We start from the raw sequence: 12,819 nt of genomic DNA on the forward strand, positions 1-12,819 counted from the left end.
TGTTAACACCGTGTCCAAAGAAGGGCCAGAAGTATACAGAATGGTGTCATCTGCGTAGAAGTGGATCAGAGACTCACCAGCAGCAAGAGCGACCTCATTGATGTATACAGAGAAGAGAGTCGGTCCAAGAATTGAACCCTGTGGCACCCCCATAGAGACTGCCAGAGGTCCGGACAACAGACCCTCCGATTTGACACACTGAACTCTATCAGAGAAGTAGTTGGTGAACCAGGCGAGGCAATCATTTGAGAAACCAAGGCTGTCGAGTCTGCCGATGAGAATGTGGTGATTGACAGAGTCGAAAGCCTTGGCCAGATTAATGAATACGGCTGCACAGTAATGTTTCTTATCGATGGCGGTTAAGATATCGTTTAGGACCTTGAGCGTGGCTGAGGTGCACCCATGACCAGCTCTGAAACCAGATTGCATAGCAGAGAAGGTATGGTGAGATTTAAAATGGTTGGTAATCTGTTTGTTGACTTGGCTTTCGAAGACCTTAGAAAGGCAGGGTAGGATAGATATAGGTCTGTAGCAGTTTGGGTCAAGAGTGTCCCCCCTTTGAAGAGGGGGATGACCGCAGCTGCTTTCCAATCTTTGGGAATCTCAGACGACACGAAAGAGAGGTTGAACAGGCTAGTAATAGGGGTGGCAACAATTTCGGGTAGATAATTTTAGAAAGAGAGGGTCCAGATTGTCTAGCCCGGCTGATTTGTAGGGATCCAGATTTTGCAGCTCTTTCAGAACATCAGCTGACTGGATTTGGGAGAAGGAGAAATGGGGAAAGCTTGGGCGAATTGCTGTGGGGTGCTGTTGACCGGGGTAGGGGTAGCCAGGTGGAAAGCATGGCCAGCCGTAGAAAAATGCTTATTGAAATTCTCAATTATAGTGGATTTATCAGTGGTGACAGTGTTTCCTATCTTCAGTGCAGTGGGCAGCTGGGAGGAGGTGTTCTTATTCTCCATGGACTTTACAGTGTCCCAGAACTTTTTTGAGTTAGTGTTGCAGGAAGCAAATTTCTGCTTGAAAAAGCTAGCCTTGGCTTTTCTAACTGCCTGTGTATAATGGTTATGTTAAACATAAACATACTGGTAATACAACGTTCATTTGAAAATAGTGTAAAAACAGTATCATGTAATGGCAAAGCACTAGAATACTCTTATAACATATATAAACAGTCATAGTCAATAAATGCTATCTATAATACACAATCCCAATCCCAACATCTTTGATAACACTCAAAAGTAGGTTTACTGTTATCAACGTTTAAAGCATTGCATTATTTAATACATACACTAGATGGGGTGCTTGTACTCCATGTAATGTTGTAGTCGTCCGTGTAGTCCGGAAGTAAAGAGTTCCCCGCCCTGGTTGCAATTACACAGCGCCCGCCAGTATCCCAAGATTCCGCTGTTTCCGCTTTTACCTCGCCGATTCCAGAGTGGGTACTGGAGGCAGTGGTGTGTTTGTCGTCACTAGTTACCACAGCCATAAAGTCATTATTATGGCCAAAACGAGCCTATTTCTACAAGTTATATCCTTAAATCTGTTTTTAAACCTAACCACACTGCTGACATGATTAACCTTTAAATTAAGACCAAAAAGGGAATTTTTAATTAAAAAAAACGATATATAGCCAATTTTTGACTTTGTGGTTGTGGTAACTAGTGACAACTGGTGCGTGTTCTGCTCGCTTCTGTCCATTATATGGTGGATGATGGCCGCTTCAAAGCCTGTCGAGTCGCAGTCCGGGAGCGGTTTCCCCCGCTGGCAGCTGGCCCTCCTGGTCGGAACCCCCATAGTGCTGGGTGTAGGAGCCGTTTACCTGTGGAAACGAAACAAGACGAAGGACACACCGGGGAAAAGCAATGGGGAACGGACAACTCCAGAAGGTAGCGCCAACCCCGTCCAGGGCCAAGGAGCCCGTTGCGAGCAGGAGGACATGGTATGACTCTCAACCACTCCTAGATATCACTCTGGCGTACAGCTTTCTGGCGTACAGGGGTACGATAACAATATCATTTTTTTTATCTGGGGTATGATTTTATCAATACCGAAATACATTCAAGGGCACAGGTCGCACCTGCATTTAGTGGTTGGCTGGTAAAGGTTTACAATTTAGGTTACTCATTTAGAAAATGTCGCCACAGACAGGCATGTATTACCGTTCCTATCCACAGCAGTATTCAGCGTGACCAAAAACACGTATGTACTTAATAACTAGCTAGTTCTTAAAACGGGGGCAGGCTAGACATTTTAGGTTAGGTGAGTTGCCAAACTAGCTTTGTTACTGTTGGCCAGTTATCTTGCCAGAAGTTACCGACCCCAACCGTTAGCCACATTTTGTATTTCACCTTTATTTAACCAGGTAGGCTAGTTGAGAACAAGTTCTCATTTACAACTGCGACCTGGCCAAGATAAAGCATAGCAGTGTGAACAGACAACACAGAGTTACACATGGAGTAAACAAACATACAGTCAATAATACAATATAAAAAGTCTATAAACAGTGTGTGCAAATGAGGTAAGATAAGGGAGGTAAGGCACTAAATAGGCCATGATGGTGAAGTAATTACAATATACCAATTAAACACTGGAGTGATAGATGTGCAGAAGATGAATGTGCTGGCACAGATACTGGGTTGCAAAGGAGCAAGATGAATAAATAAATACAATATGAGGATGAAGTAGTTGGTGAGGGAGATATGAGTCTCCAGCTTCAGGGATTTTTGCAGTTTGTTCCAGTCATTTGAGACAGAGAACTGGAAGGAGAGGTGGCCGAAGGAGGAATTGGCTTTGGGGGTGACCAGTGAGATATACCTGCTGGAGAGCGTGCTACGGGTGGGTGCTGCTATGGTGACCAGTGAGCTGAGATAAGGCGGTGCTTTACCTAGCAAAGACTTGTAGATGACCTGGAGCCAGTGGGTTTGGCGACGAGTATGAATCGAGGGCCAGCCAACGAGAGTGTACAATGGTGGGTAGTATATGGGGCTTTGGTGACAAAACGGATGGCACTGTGATAGACTGCATCCAGTTTGTTGAGTAGAGTGTTGGAGGCTATTTTGTAAATGACATCGCCGAAGTCGAGGATCGGCAGGATGGTCAGTTTTACGAGGATATGTTTGGCAGCATTGAGTGAAGGATGCTTTGTTGCAAAATAGGAAGAGTTGAGTACAGTTACGTGCACACAATAATGCGATTATTGTGGATAGTCAGGTTAATATAATAGACAATAATAAACGTTCTACCACAATGACCATGTTATTTTTGCGAGTTTGGACAGATCAAGTTTGTATGTGTGAACTATATATAAGATGCATACTGGATAAGATCTGCTAAATTACTAACATGTCAACTGTGAACCAACTGTATTAATTTAGGGGAATGTCAAATACACATGAAACATTCATGGTCATTTAGTTAGCTTGCCATTTAATAGCTAATTTGTCCTGGGAGATGAACGTTGGTTTGTTATTCTACCTGAAATACATATGGTCCTTTTTTTTGTTGTTGCTGGATCTTTGTTGAACTTTGACCGGGAGGCTCGGCATCTAGCAGTCCTGTTCTGAACCGATGCATTCTAACAGTATAACAAATACAGGGCATTCTAACAGTATAACATATACAGGGCATTCTAACAGTATAACAAATACAGGGCATTCTAACAGTATAACAAATACAGGGCATTCTAACAGTATAACATATACAGGGCATTCTAACAGTATAACATATACAGGGCATTCTAACAGTATAACAAATACAGGGCATTCTAACAGTATAACAAATACAGGGCATTCTAACAGTATAACAAATACAGGGCATTCTAACAGTATAACAAATACAGGGCATTCTAACAGTATAACATATACAGGGCATTCTAACAGTATAACAAATACAGGGCATTCTAACAGTATAACAAATACAGGGCATTCTAACAGTATAACAAATACAGGGCATTCTAACAGTATAACAAATACAGGGCATTCTAACAGTATAACAAATACAGGGCATTCTAACAGTATAACAAATACAGGGCATTCTAACAGTATAACAAATACAGGGCATTCTAACAGTATTCAGACCCCTTGACTTTTTACTATTTATTTTATTTATTTTACGTTACAGCCTTATTCTAAAATTGATTAAATAATTTTTCCCCTCATCAATCTACACACAATACCCCATAATGACATCACGATACCCCATAATGACATCACGATACCCCATAATGACATCACGATACCCCATAATGACATCACAATACCCCATAATGACATCACGATACCCCATAATGACATCACAATACCCCATAATGACATCACAATACCCCATAATGACATCACGATACCCCATAATGACATCACAATACCCCATAATGACAAAGCAAAAACAGTAAAAAAAATATATAAAAAAAAGTTTGGTAATTAATCAAAATAAATCAAACTGAAATATGACATTTACATAAGTATTCAGACCCTTTACTCAGTTCTTTGTGGAAGCATTTTTGGCTGTGATTACAGCCTCAAGTCTTCTTGGGTATGACTGTACAAGCTTGGCACACCTGTATCTGGGGAGTTTCTTCCATTCTTCTCTGCAGATCCTCTCAAGCTCTGTCAGGTTGGATGGGGAGCGTTGCTGCACAGCTATTTTAGGTCTCTCCAGAGATGTTAGACCGGGTTCAAGTCCGGGGTCTGGCTGGGTCACTCAAGGATATTCAGAGACTTGTCCCGAGATTGCTCCTGCGTTGTCTTGGCTGTGTCCTTAGGGTCATTGTCCTGTTGGAAGGTGAACCTTTGCCCCAGTCTGAGGTCCTGAGCGCTCTGGAGCAGGTTTTCATTATTGTATTTCAGTTTTTGCTTTGTCCTTATGGGGTATTGTGTGTGGAGTTGTTTTTATTTAATCCATTTTAGAATAGGGCTGTAATGTAACAATGTGGAACAAGTCTAGAGGGCAGAATACTTTCCGAAGGCACTATATGCTATAGCAATAAATATATATTTTGGTTGTGTTTATGAAGGGTTTTAGGTATTTATTTGAATTAGTTTGTTACTGTAGGCTGTAGGGTAAATCTATTTATTTAATTTAAACTTTATTTGACTAGGCAAGTCAGTTAAGAACAAATTATTATTTACAATGACGGCCTACACCAACCAAACCCTAACCAGGATGACGCTGGGCCAATTGTGTGTCGTCCTAGGCGACTCCCGATCACGGCCGGTTGTGATAGAGCCCAGGATCGAACCAGGGTCTGTAGTGACGCCTCTAGCACTGTGAATCAGTACCTTAGACCGCTGCTCAACTCGGGAGCCCTATTAATTCAATCACTTCTTGACAGTATCCCTATGTACAGGGAGTACCAGGTAATCACATGGCTGGATACAGGAAGTACCAGATAATAACATGGCTCTATACAGGGAGGTAATAACATGGTTATATACAGGGAGTACCAGGTAATATCATGGTTATATACAGGGAGTACCAGATAATAACATGGCTATATACAGGGAGGTAATAACATGGTTATATACAGGGAGTACCAGGTAATAACATGGCTATATACAGGAAGTACCAGGTAATAACATGGCTATATACAGGGAGTACCAGGTAATACCATGGCTATATACAGGGAGTACCAGGTAATAACATGGCTATATACAGGGAGTACCAGGTAATAACATGGTTATATACAGGGAGTACCAGGTAATAACATGGTTATATACAGGGAGTACCAGGTAATAACATGGCTATATACAGGGAGTACCAGGTAATAACATGGTTATATACAGGGAGTACCAGGTAATAACATGGTTATATACAGGGAGTACCAGGTAATAACATGGTTATATACAGGGAGTACCAGGTAATAACATGGCTATATACAGGAAGTACCAGGTAATAACATGGCTATATACAGGGAGTACCAGGTAATACCATGGCTATATACAGGGAGTACCAGGTAATAACACGGCTATATACAGGGAGTACCAGGTAATAACATGGTTATATACAGGGAGTCCCAGGTAATATCATGGTTATATACAGGGAGTACCAGGTAATAACATGGCTTATACAGGGAGGTAATAACATGGTTATATACAGGGAGTACCAGGTAATAACATCGTTATATACAGGGAGTACCAGATAATAACATGGTTATATACAGGGAGTACCAGATAATAACATGGCTATATGCAGGGAGTACCAGGTAATAACATGGCTATATACAGGGAGTACCAGGTAATAACATGGCTATATACAGGGAGTACCAGGTAATAACATGGCTATATACATGGAGTACCAGGTAATAACATGGCTATATACAGGGAGTACCAGGTAATAACATGGCTATATACAGGGAGTACCAGGTAATAACATGGCTATATACAGGGAGTACCAGGTAATAACATGGCTATATACAGGGAGTACCAGGTAATAACATGGCTATATACAGGGAGTACCAGGTATTTGAGGTAGTAGATATGTACATATAGGTAAGGATGAAGTGCCTAGGCATTGGATAGATAATAAACAGTAATAGCAGCATATGTGATGAGTCAAAAGAGATTAGTGAAAAAAGGGTCAATGCAGATAACCAATAGCTACCCAGACTGACTATTTAACTAACTATTTAGCAGTCTTATAGCTTGGGGGTGGAAGCTGTTCAGGGTTTTGGTTTCAGACTTGGTGCGTCGGTACCGCTTGCCGTGCAGTAGCAGAGAGAACAGTCTATGACTTGGGTGGCTGGAGTCTTTGATCATTTTTAGGGCCTTCCTCTGACACCGCCTGGCAAGGTCCTGGATGGCAGGAGACTTGGCCACAGTGACGTCCTGGGCCGTACGCACTACCTTCTAGCGCCTTACGGTCAGATGACGAGCAAAAACAGATAAAGCAACACCTCCCAACGCCTCTCCCCTATTGGACCTAGATAGTTTGTGTATGTATTGATATGTGGGCTACGTGTGCTTTTTTTAATGTATGTAGTTCTGTCATTGAGCTGTTCTTTAAATGTTCTGTATTATGTCATGTTTTGTGTGGACCACAGGAAGAGTAGCTGCTACTTTCGCAACAGCTAATAGGGATCCTAATCAAAAGTGAAATGTCTCAATTGTTTCAAGGCTAAAAAAATCCTTCTTTAACCTGTCTCTTCCACTTCATCTACACGGATCAAATTGGATTTAACAAGAGACATCATTCAGGGATCATAGCTTTTGCATGGATTCATCTGGTCAGTCTGTAATGGAAAGAGCAGGTGTTCCTAATATTTTGTCCACTCATTGTAGATGGTAATGGTAACCTATGAGTTGTGAATCAGAACATGCCTCACAGCGATCCACATAGTTGTGCTTTTAATTTAATTGCTGTGGAAACATCAAATAACAATACAACATGGCAATCCTTTTTGTTCTCATGTGTTTCACCACTAACTCGTGTCTCCCTCCCTTCCATCCTGTAGAGTCCTCTGGACCGGGCCTAGGGTGCTACTAACTCTCCCTCCCTTCCATCCTGTAGAGTCCTCTGGACCGGGCCTAGGGTGCTACTAACTCTCCCTCCCTTCCATTCTGTAGAGTCCTCTGGACCGGGCCTAGGGTGCTACTAACTCTCCCTCCCTTCCATCCTGTAGAGTCCTCTGGACCGGGCCTAGGGTGCTACTAACTCTCCCTCCCTTCCATCCTGTAGAGTCCTCTGGACCGGGCCTAGGGTGCTACTAACTCTCCCTCCCTTCCATCCTGTAGAGTCCTCTGGCCCTGGCCTAGGGTGCTACTAACTCTCCCTCCCTTCCATCCTGTAGAGTCCTCTGGACCTGGCCTAGGGTGCTACTAACTCTCCCTCCCTTCCATCCTGTAGAGTCCTCTGGACCTGGCCTAGGGTGCTACTAACTCTCCCTCCCTTCCATCCTGTAGAGTCCTCTGGCCCTGGCCTAGGGTGCTACTAACTCTCCCTCCCTTCCATCCTGTAGAGTCCTCTGGACCTGGCCTAGGGTGCTACTAACTCTCCCTCCCTTCCATCCTGTAGAGTCCTCTGGACCTGGCCTAGGGTGCTACTAACTCTCCCTCCCTTCCATCCTGTAGAGTCCTCTGGACCTGGCCTAGGGTGCTACTAACTCTCCCTCTTTTCCATCCTGTAAAGTCCTCTGGACCTGGCCTAGGGTGCTACTAACTCTCCCTCTTTTCCATCCTGTAGAGTCCTCTGGACCTGGCCTAGGGTGCTACTAACTCTCCCTCTTTTCCATCCTGTAGAGTCCTCTGGACCTGGCCTAGGGTGCTACTAACTCTCCCTCCCTTCCATTCTGTAGAGTCCTCTGGACCTGGCCTAGGGTGCTACTAACTCTCCCTCTTTTCCATCCTGTAAAGTCCTCTGGACCTGGCCTAGGGTGCTACTAACTCTCCCTCCCTTCCATTCTGTAGAGTCCTCTGGACCTGGCCTAGGGTGCTACTAACTCTCCCTCTTTTCCATCCTGTAAAGTCCTCTGGACCTGGCCTAGGGTGCTACTAACTCTCCCTCTTTTCCATCCTGTAGAGTCCTCTGGACCTGGCCTAGGGTGCTACTAACTCTCCCTCTTTTCCATCCTGTAGAGTCCTCTGGACCTGGCCTAGGGTGCTACTAACTCTCCCTCCCTTCCATCCTGTAGAGTCCTCTGGACCTGGCCTAGGGTGCTACTAACTCTCCCTCCCTTCCATCCTGTAGAGTCCTCTGGACCGGGCCTAGGGTGCTACTAACTCTCCCTCCCTTCCATCCTGTAGAGTCCTCTGGCCCTGGCCTAGGGTGCTACTAACTCTCCCTCCCTTCCATCCTGTAGAGTCCTCTGGACCGGGCCTAGGGTGCTACTAACTCTCCCTCCCTTCCATTCTGTAGAGTCCTCTAGCCCTGGCCTAGGGTGCTACTAACTCTCCCTCCCTTCCATTCTGTAGAGTCCTCTGGACCTGGCCTAGGGTGCTACTAACTCTCCCTCTTTTCCATCCTGTAAAGTTCTCTGGACCTGGCCTAGGGTGCTACTAACTCTCCCTCTTTTCCATCCTGTAGAGTCCTCTGGACCTGGCCTAGGGTGCTACTAACTCTCCCTCTTTTCCATCCTGTAGAGTCCTCTGGACCTGGCCTAGGGTGCTACTAACTCTCCCTCCCTTCCATTCTGTAGAGTCCTCTGGACCTGGCCTAGGGTGCTACTAACTCTCCCTCTTTTCCATCCTGTAAAGTCCTCTGGACCTGGCCTAGGGTGCTACTAACTCTCCCTCCCTTCCATTCTGTAGAGTCCTCTGGACCTGGCCTAGGGTGCTACTAACTCTCCCTCTTTTCCATCCTGTAAAGTCCTCTGGACCTGGCCTAGGGTGCTACTAACTCTCCCTCTTTTCCATCCTGTAGAGTCCTCTGGACCTGGCCTAGGGTGCTACTAACTCTCCCTCTTTTCCATCCTGTAGAGTCCTCTGGACCTGGCCTAGGGTGCTACTAACTCTCCCTCCCTTCCATCCTGTAGAGTCCTCTGGACCTGGCCTAGGGTGCTACTAACTCTCCCTCCCTTCCATCCTGTAGAGTCCTCTGGACCGGGCCTAGGGTGCTACTAACTCTCCCTCCCTTCCATCCTGTAGAGTCCTCTGGCCCTGGCCTAGGGTGCTACTAACTCTCCCTCCCTTCCATCCTGTAGAGTCCTCTGGACCGGGCCTAGGGTGCTACTAACTCTCCCTCCCTTCCATTCTGTAGAGTCCTCTAGCCCTGGCCTAGGGTGCTACTAACTCTCCCTCCCTTCCATTCTGTAGAGTCCTCTGGACCTGGCCTAGGGTGCTAATAACTCTCCCTCTTTTCCATCCTGTAAAGTCCTCTGGACCGGGCCTAGGGTGCTACTAACTCTCCCTCTTTTCCATCCTGTAGAGTCCTCTGGACCTGGCCTAGGGTGCTACTAACTCTCCCTCCCTTCCATCCTGTAGCGTCCTCTGGACCGGGCCTAGGGTGCTACTAACTCTCCCTCCCTTCCATTCTGTAGAGTCCTCTGGCCCTGGCCTAGGGTGCTACTAACTCTCCCTCTTTTCCATTCTGTAGAGTCCTCTGGCCCTGGCCTAGGGTGCTACTAACTCTCCCTCTTTTCCATCCTGTAGAGTCCTCTGGACCTGGCTTAGGGTGCTACTAACTCTCCCTCTTTTCCATTCTGTAGAGTCCTCTGGACCTGGCCTAGGGTGCTACTAACTCTCCCTCCCTTCCATTCTGTAGAGTCCTCTGGACCTGGCCTAGGGTGCTACTAACTCTCCCTCTTTTCCATCCTGTAGAGTCCTCTGGACCGGGCCTAGGGTGCTACTAACTCTCCCTCTTTTCCATCCTGTAGAGTCCTCTGGACCGGGCCTAGGGTGCTACTAACTCTCCCTCTTTTCCATCCTGTAGAGTCCTCTGGACCGGGCCTAGGGTGCTACTAACTCTCCCTCTTTTCCATTCTGTAGAGTCCTCTGGCCCTGGCCTAGGGTGCTACTAACTCTCCCTATTTTCCATTCTGTAGAGTCCTCTGGACCTGGCCTAGGGTGCTACTAACTCTCCCTCCCTTCCATTCTGTAGAGTCCTCTGGCCCTGGCCTAGGGTGCTACTAACTCTCCCTCTTTTCCATCCTGTAGAGTCCTCTGGACCGGGCCTAGGGTGCTACTAACTCTCCCTCTTTTCCATCCTGTAGAGTCCTCTGGACCGGGCCTAGGGTGCTACTAACTCTCCCTCCCTTCCATCCTGTAGAGTCCTCTGGACCGGGCCCAGGGTGCTAAGAACAAGGGCAACAAGTACTTCAAGGCTGGGAAGTATGAGCAGGCCATCCAGTGTTACACAGAGGCCATCGGTCTGTGTCCTAGAGACAACCAGACAGACCTGTCCACCTTCTACCAGAACAGAGCTGCTGCCTACGAACAGCAGGTTAGTGGCAACTATCACCTTGGCAACCATTCATTATAATGCTCTGTATGTGTTCATGTGGGTTTATAGCAGTGGAGGCTGGTGAGGGGAGGACAGCTCATAGTAATAGCTAGAATAGTGTTTGATGCTGTTTCAGTGAAACCAGACCACCATGTGTTTGATGCTGTTTCAGTGAAACCAGACCACCATGTGTTTGATGCTGTTTCAGTGAAACCAGACCACCATGTGTTTGATGCTGTTTCAGTGAAACCAGACCACCACGTGTTTGATGCTGTTTCCACGTGTCACCAGCCACCACTGGTTTCTAGTTTAGAACTGTTGAATGCATGTGTGTCCCTGTGTGTTTGTGTGTGTTAACATGAACTATGTCTGTTTCCAGATGAAGTGGACAGAGGTGGTGCAGGACTGTACCCAGGCTGTAGTGATTAATCCACGCTACATCAAGGCCCTGTTCAGGAGGGCCAAGGCCCTGGAGAGACTGGACAACAAGAAGGAGTGCCTGGAAGGTACACACACACACACACACTGGATAACAAGAACTACATGGAAGGTAGACCCACACACACACACACACACACACACTGGATAACAAGAACTACATGGAAGGTAGACCCACACACACACACACTGGATAACAAGAACTACATGGAAGGTAGACCCACACACACACACTGGATAACAAGAACTACATGGAAGGTAGACACACACACACACACACACACTGGATAACAAGAACTACATGGAAGGTAGACCCACACACACACACACACTGGATAACAAGAACTACATGGAAGGTAGACCCACACACACACACACACACTGGATAACAAGAACTACATGGAAGGTAGACCCACACACACACACACTGGATAACAAGAACTACATGGAAGGTAGACCCACACACACACACACTGGATAACAAGAACTACATGGAAGGTAGACCCACACACACACACACTGGATACCAAGAACTACATGGAAGGTAGACCCACACACACACACACACTGGATAACAAGAACTACATGGAAGGTAGACCCACACACACACACACACTGGATAACAAGAACTACATGGAAGGTAGACCCACACACACACACACACACTGGATAACAAGAACTACATGGAAGGTAGACCCACACACACACACACACTGGATAACAAGAACTACATGGAAGGTAGACCCACACACACACACACACTGGATAACAAGAACTACATGGAAGGTAGACCCAAACACACACACACTGGATAACAAGAACTACATGGAAGGTAGACCCACACACACACACTGGATACCAAGAACTACATGGAAGGTAGACCCACACACACACACTGGATAACAAGAACTACATGGAAGGTAGACCCACACACACACACACTGGATAACAAGGAGTGCCTGGAAGGCGGGGCTTAGCTCAGACTTGTTACTGTTGACCAGAGCCCTATTCCCTATGTAGTGCACTACTTTAGACCAGAGCCCTATTCCCTATGTAGTGCACTACTTTAGACCAGAGCCCTATTCCCTATATAGTGCACTACTTTAGACCAGAGCCCTATTCCCTATATAGTGCACTACTTTAGACCAGGGCCCTATTCCCTATATAGTGCACTACTTTAGACCAGGGCCCTATTCCCTATATAGTGCACTACTTTAGACCAGGGCCCTATTCCCTATATAGTGGACTACTTTAGACCAGAGCCCTATTCCCTATATAGTGCACTTCAGTTGAGCCGTGTGGTCCCTGGTCAAACGTGCTTTATATAGGGAATAGAGTGCCAGTTGGAACGTCATCTCCTTTAAAGGCACATGATACCACAGCAGGTCAAGTAACAAGGGAACCCCCATATATCCCCCCCCCCCCTCCTGTTCCTGTAGATAACAAGGGAACCCCCATATATTCCCCCCCCTCCTGTTCCTGTAGATAACAAGGGAACCCCCATATATT

The 12,819-nt window shown here is 46.1% G+C and overlaps 1 protein-coding gene across 2 annotated transcripts in view; it reads left to right on the forward strand.

Annotated features, from left to right (window-relative positions):
- The first annotated feature begins 1,421 nt into the window (after positions 1–1,421).
- The window catches only part of LOC110532027 (mitochondrial import receptor subunit TOM70), a 32,364-nt gene continuing 20,966 nt past the window's right edge, over positions 1,422–12,819 (forward strand). For both annotated transcript variants that reach the window (XR_016491101.1, XM_036977095.2), the window contains exons 1-3: positions 1,422–1,942; positions 10,699–10,872; positions 11,252–11,378. Coding sequence is in view for 1 of the 2 variants with exons in the window: in XM_036977095.2 (XP_036832990.1) it covers positions 1,712–1,942; positions 10,699–10,872; positions 11,252–11,378 (532 nt within the window). In the remaining variant the exon portion in view is untranslated. The remainder of the gene's footprint in view (positions 1,943–10,698; positions 10,873–11,251; positions 11,379–12,819) is intronic.

Source organism: Oncorhynchus mykiss, chromosome 1 (genome assembly GCF_057628025.1).
Source record: "Oncorhynchus mykiss isolate SJ-2025 chromosome 1, ASM5762802v1, whole genome shotgun sequence".
Classification (NCBI taxonomy): domain Eukaryota; kingdom Metazoa; phylum Chordata; class Actinopteri; order Salmoniformes; family Salmonidae; genus Oncorhynchus; species Oncorhynchus mykiss.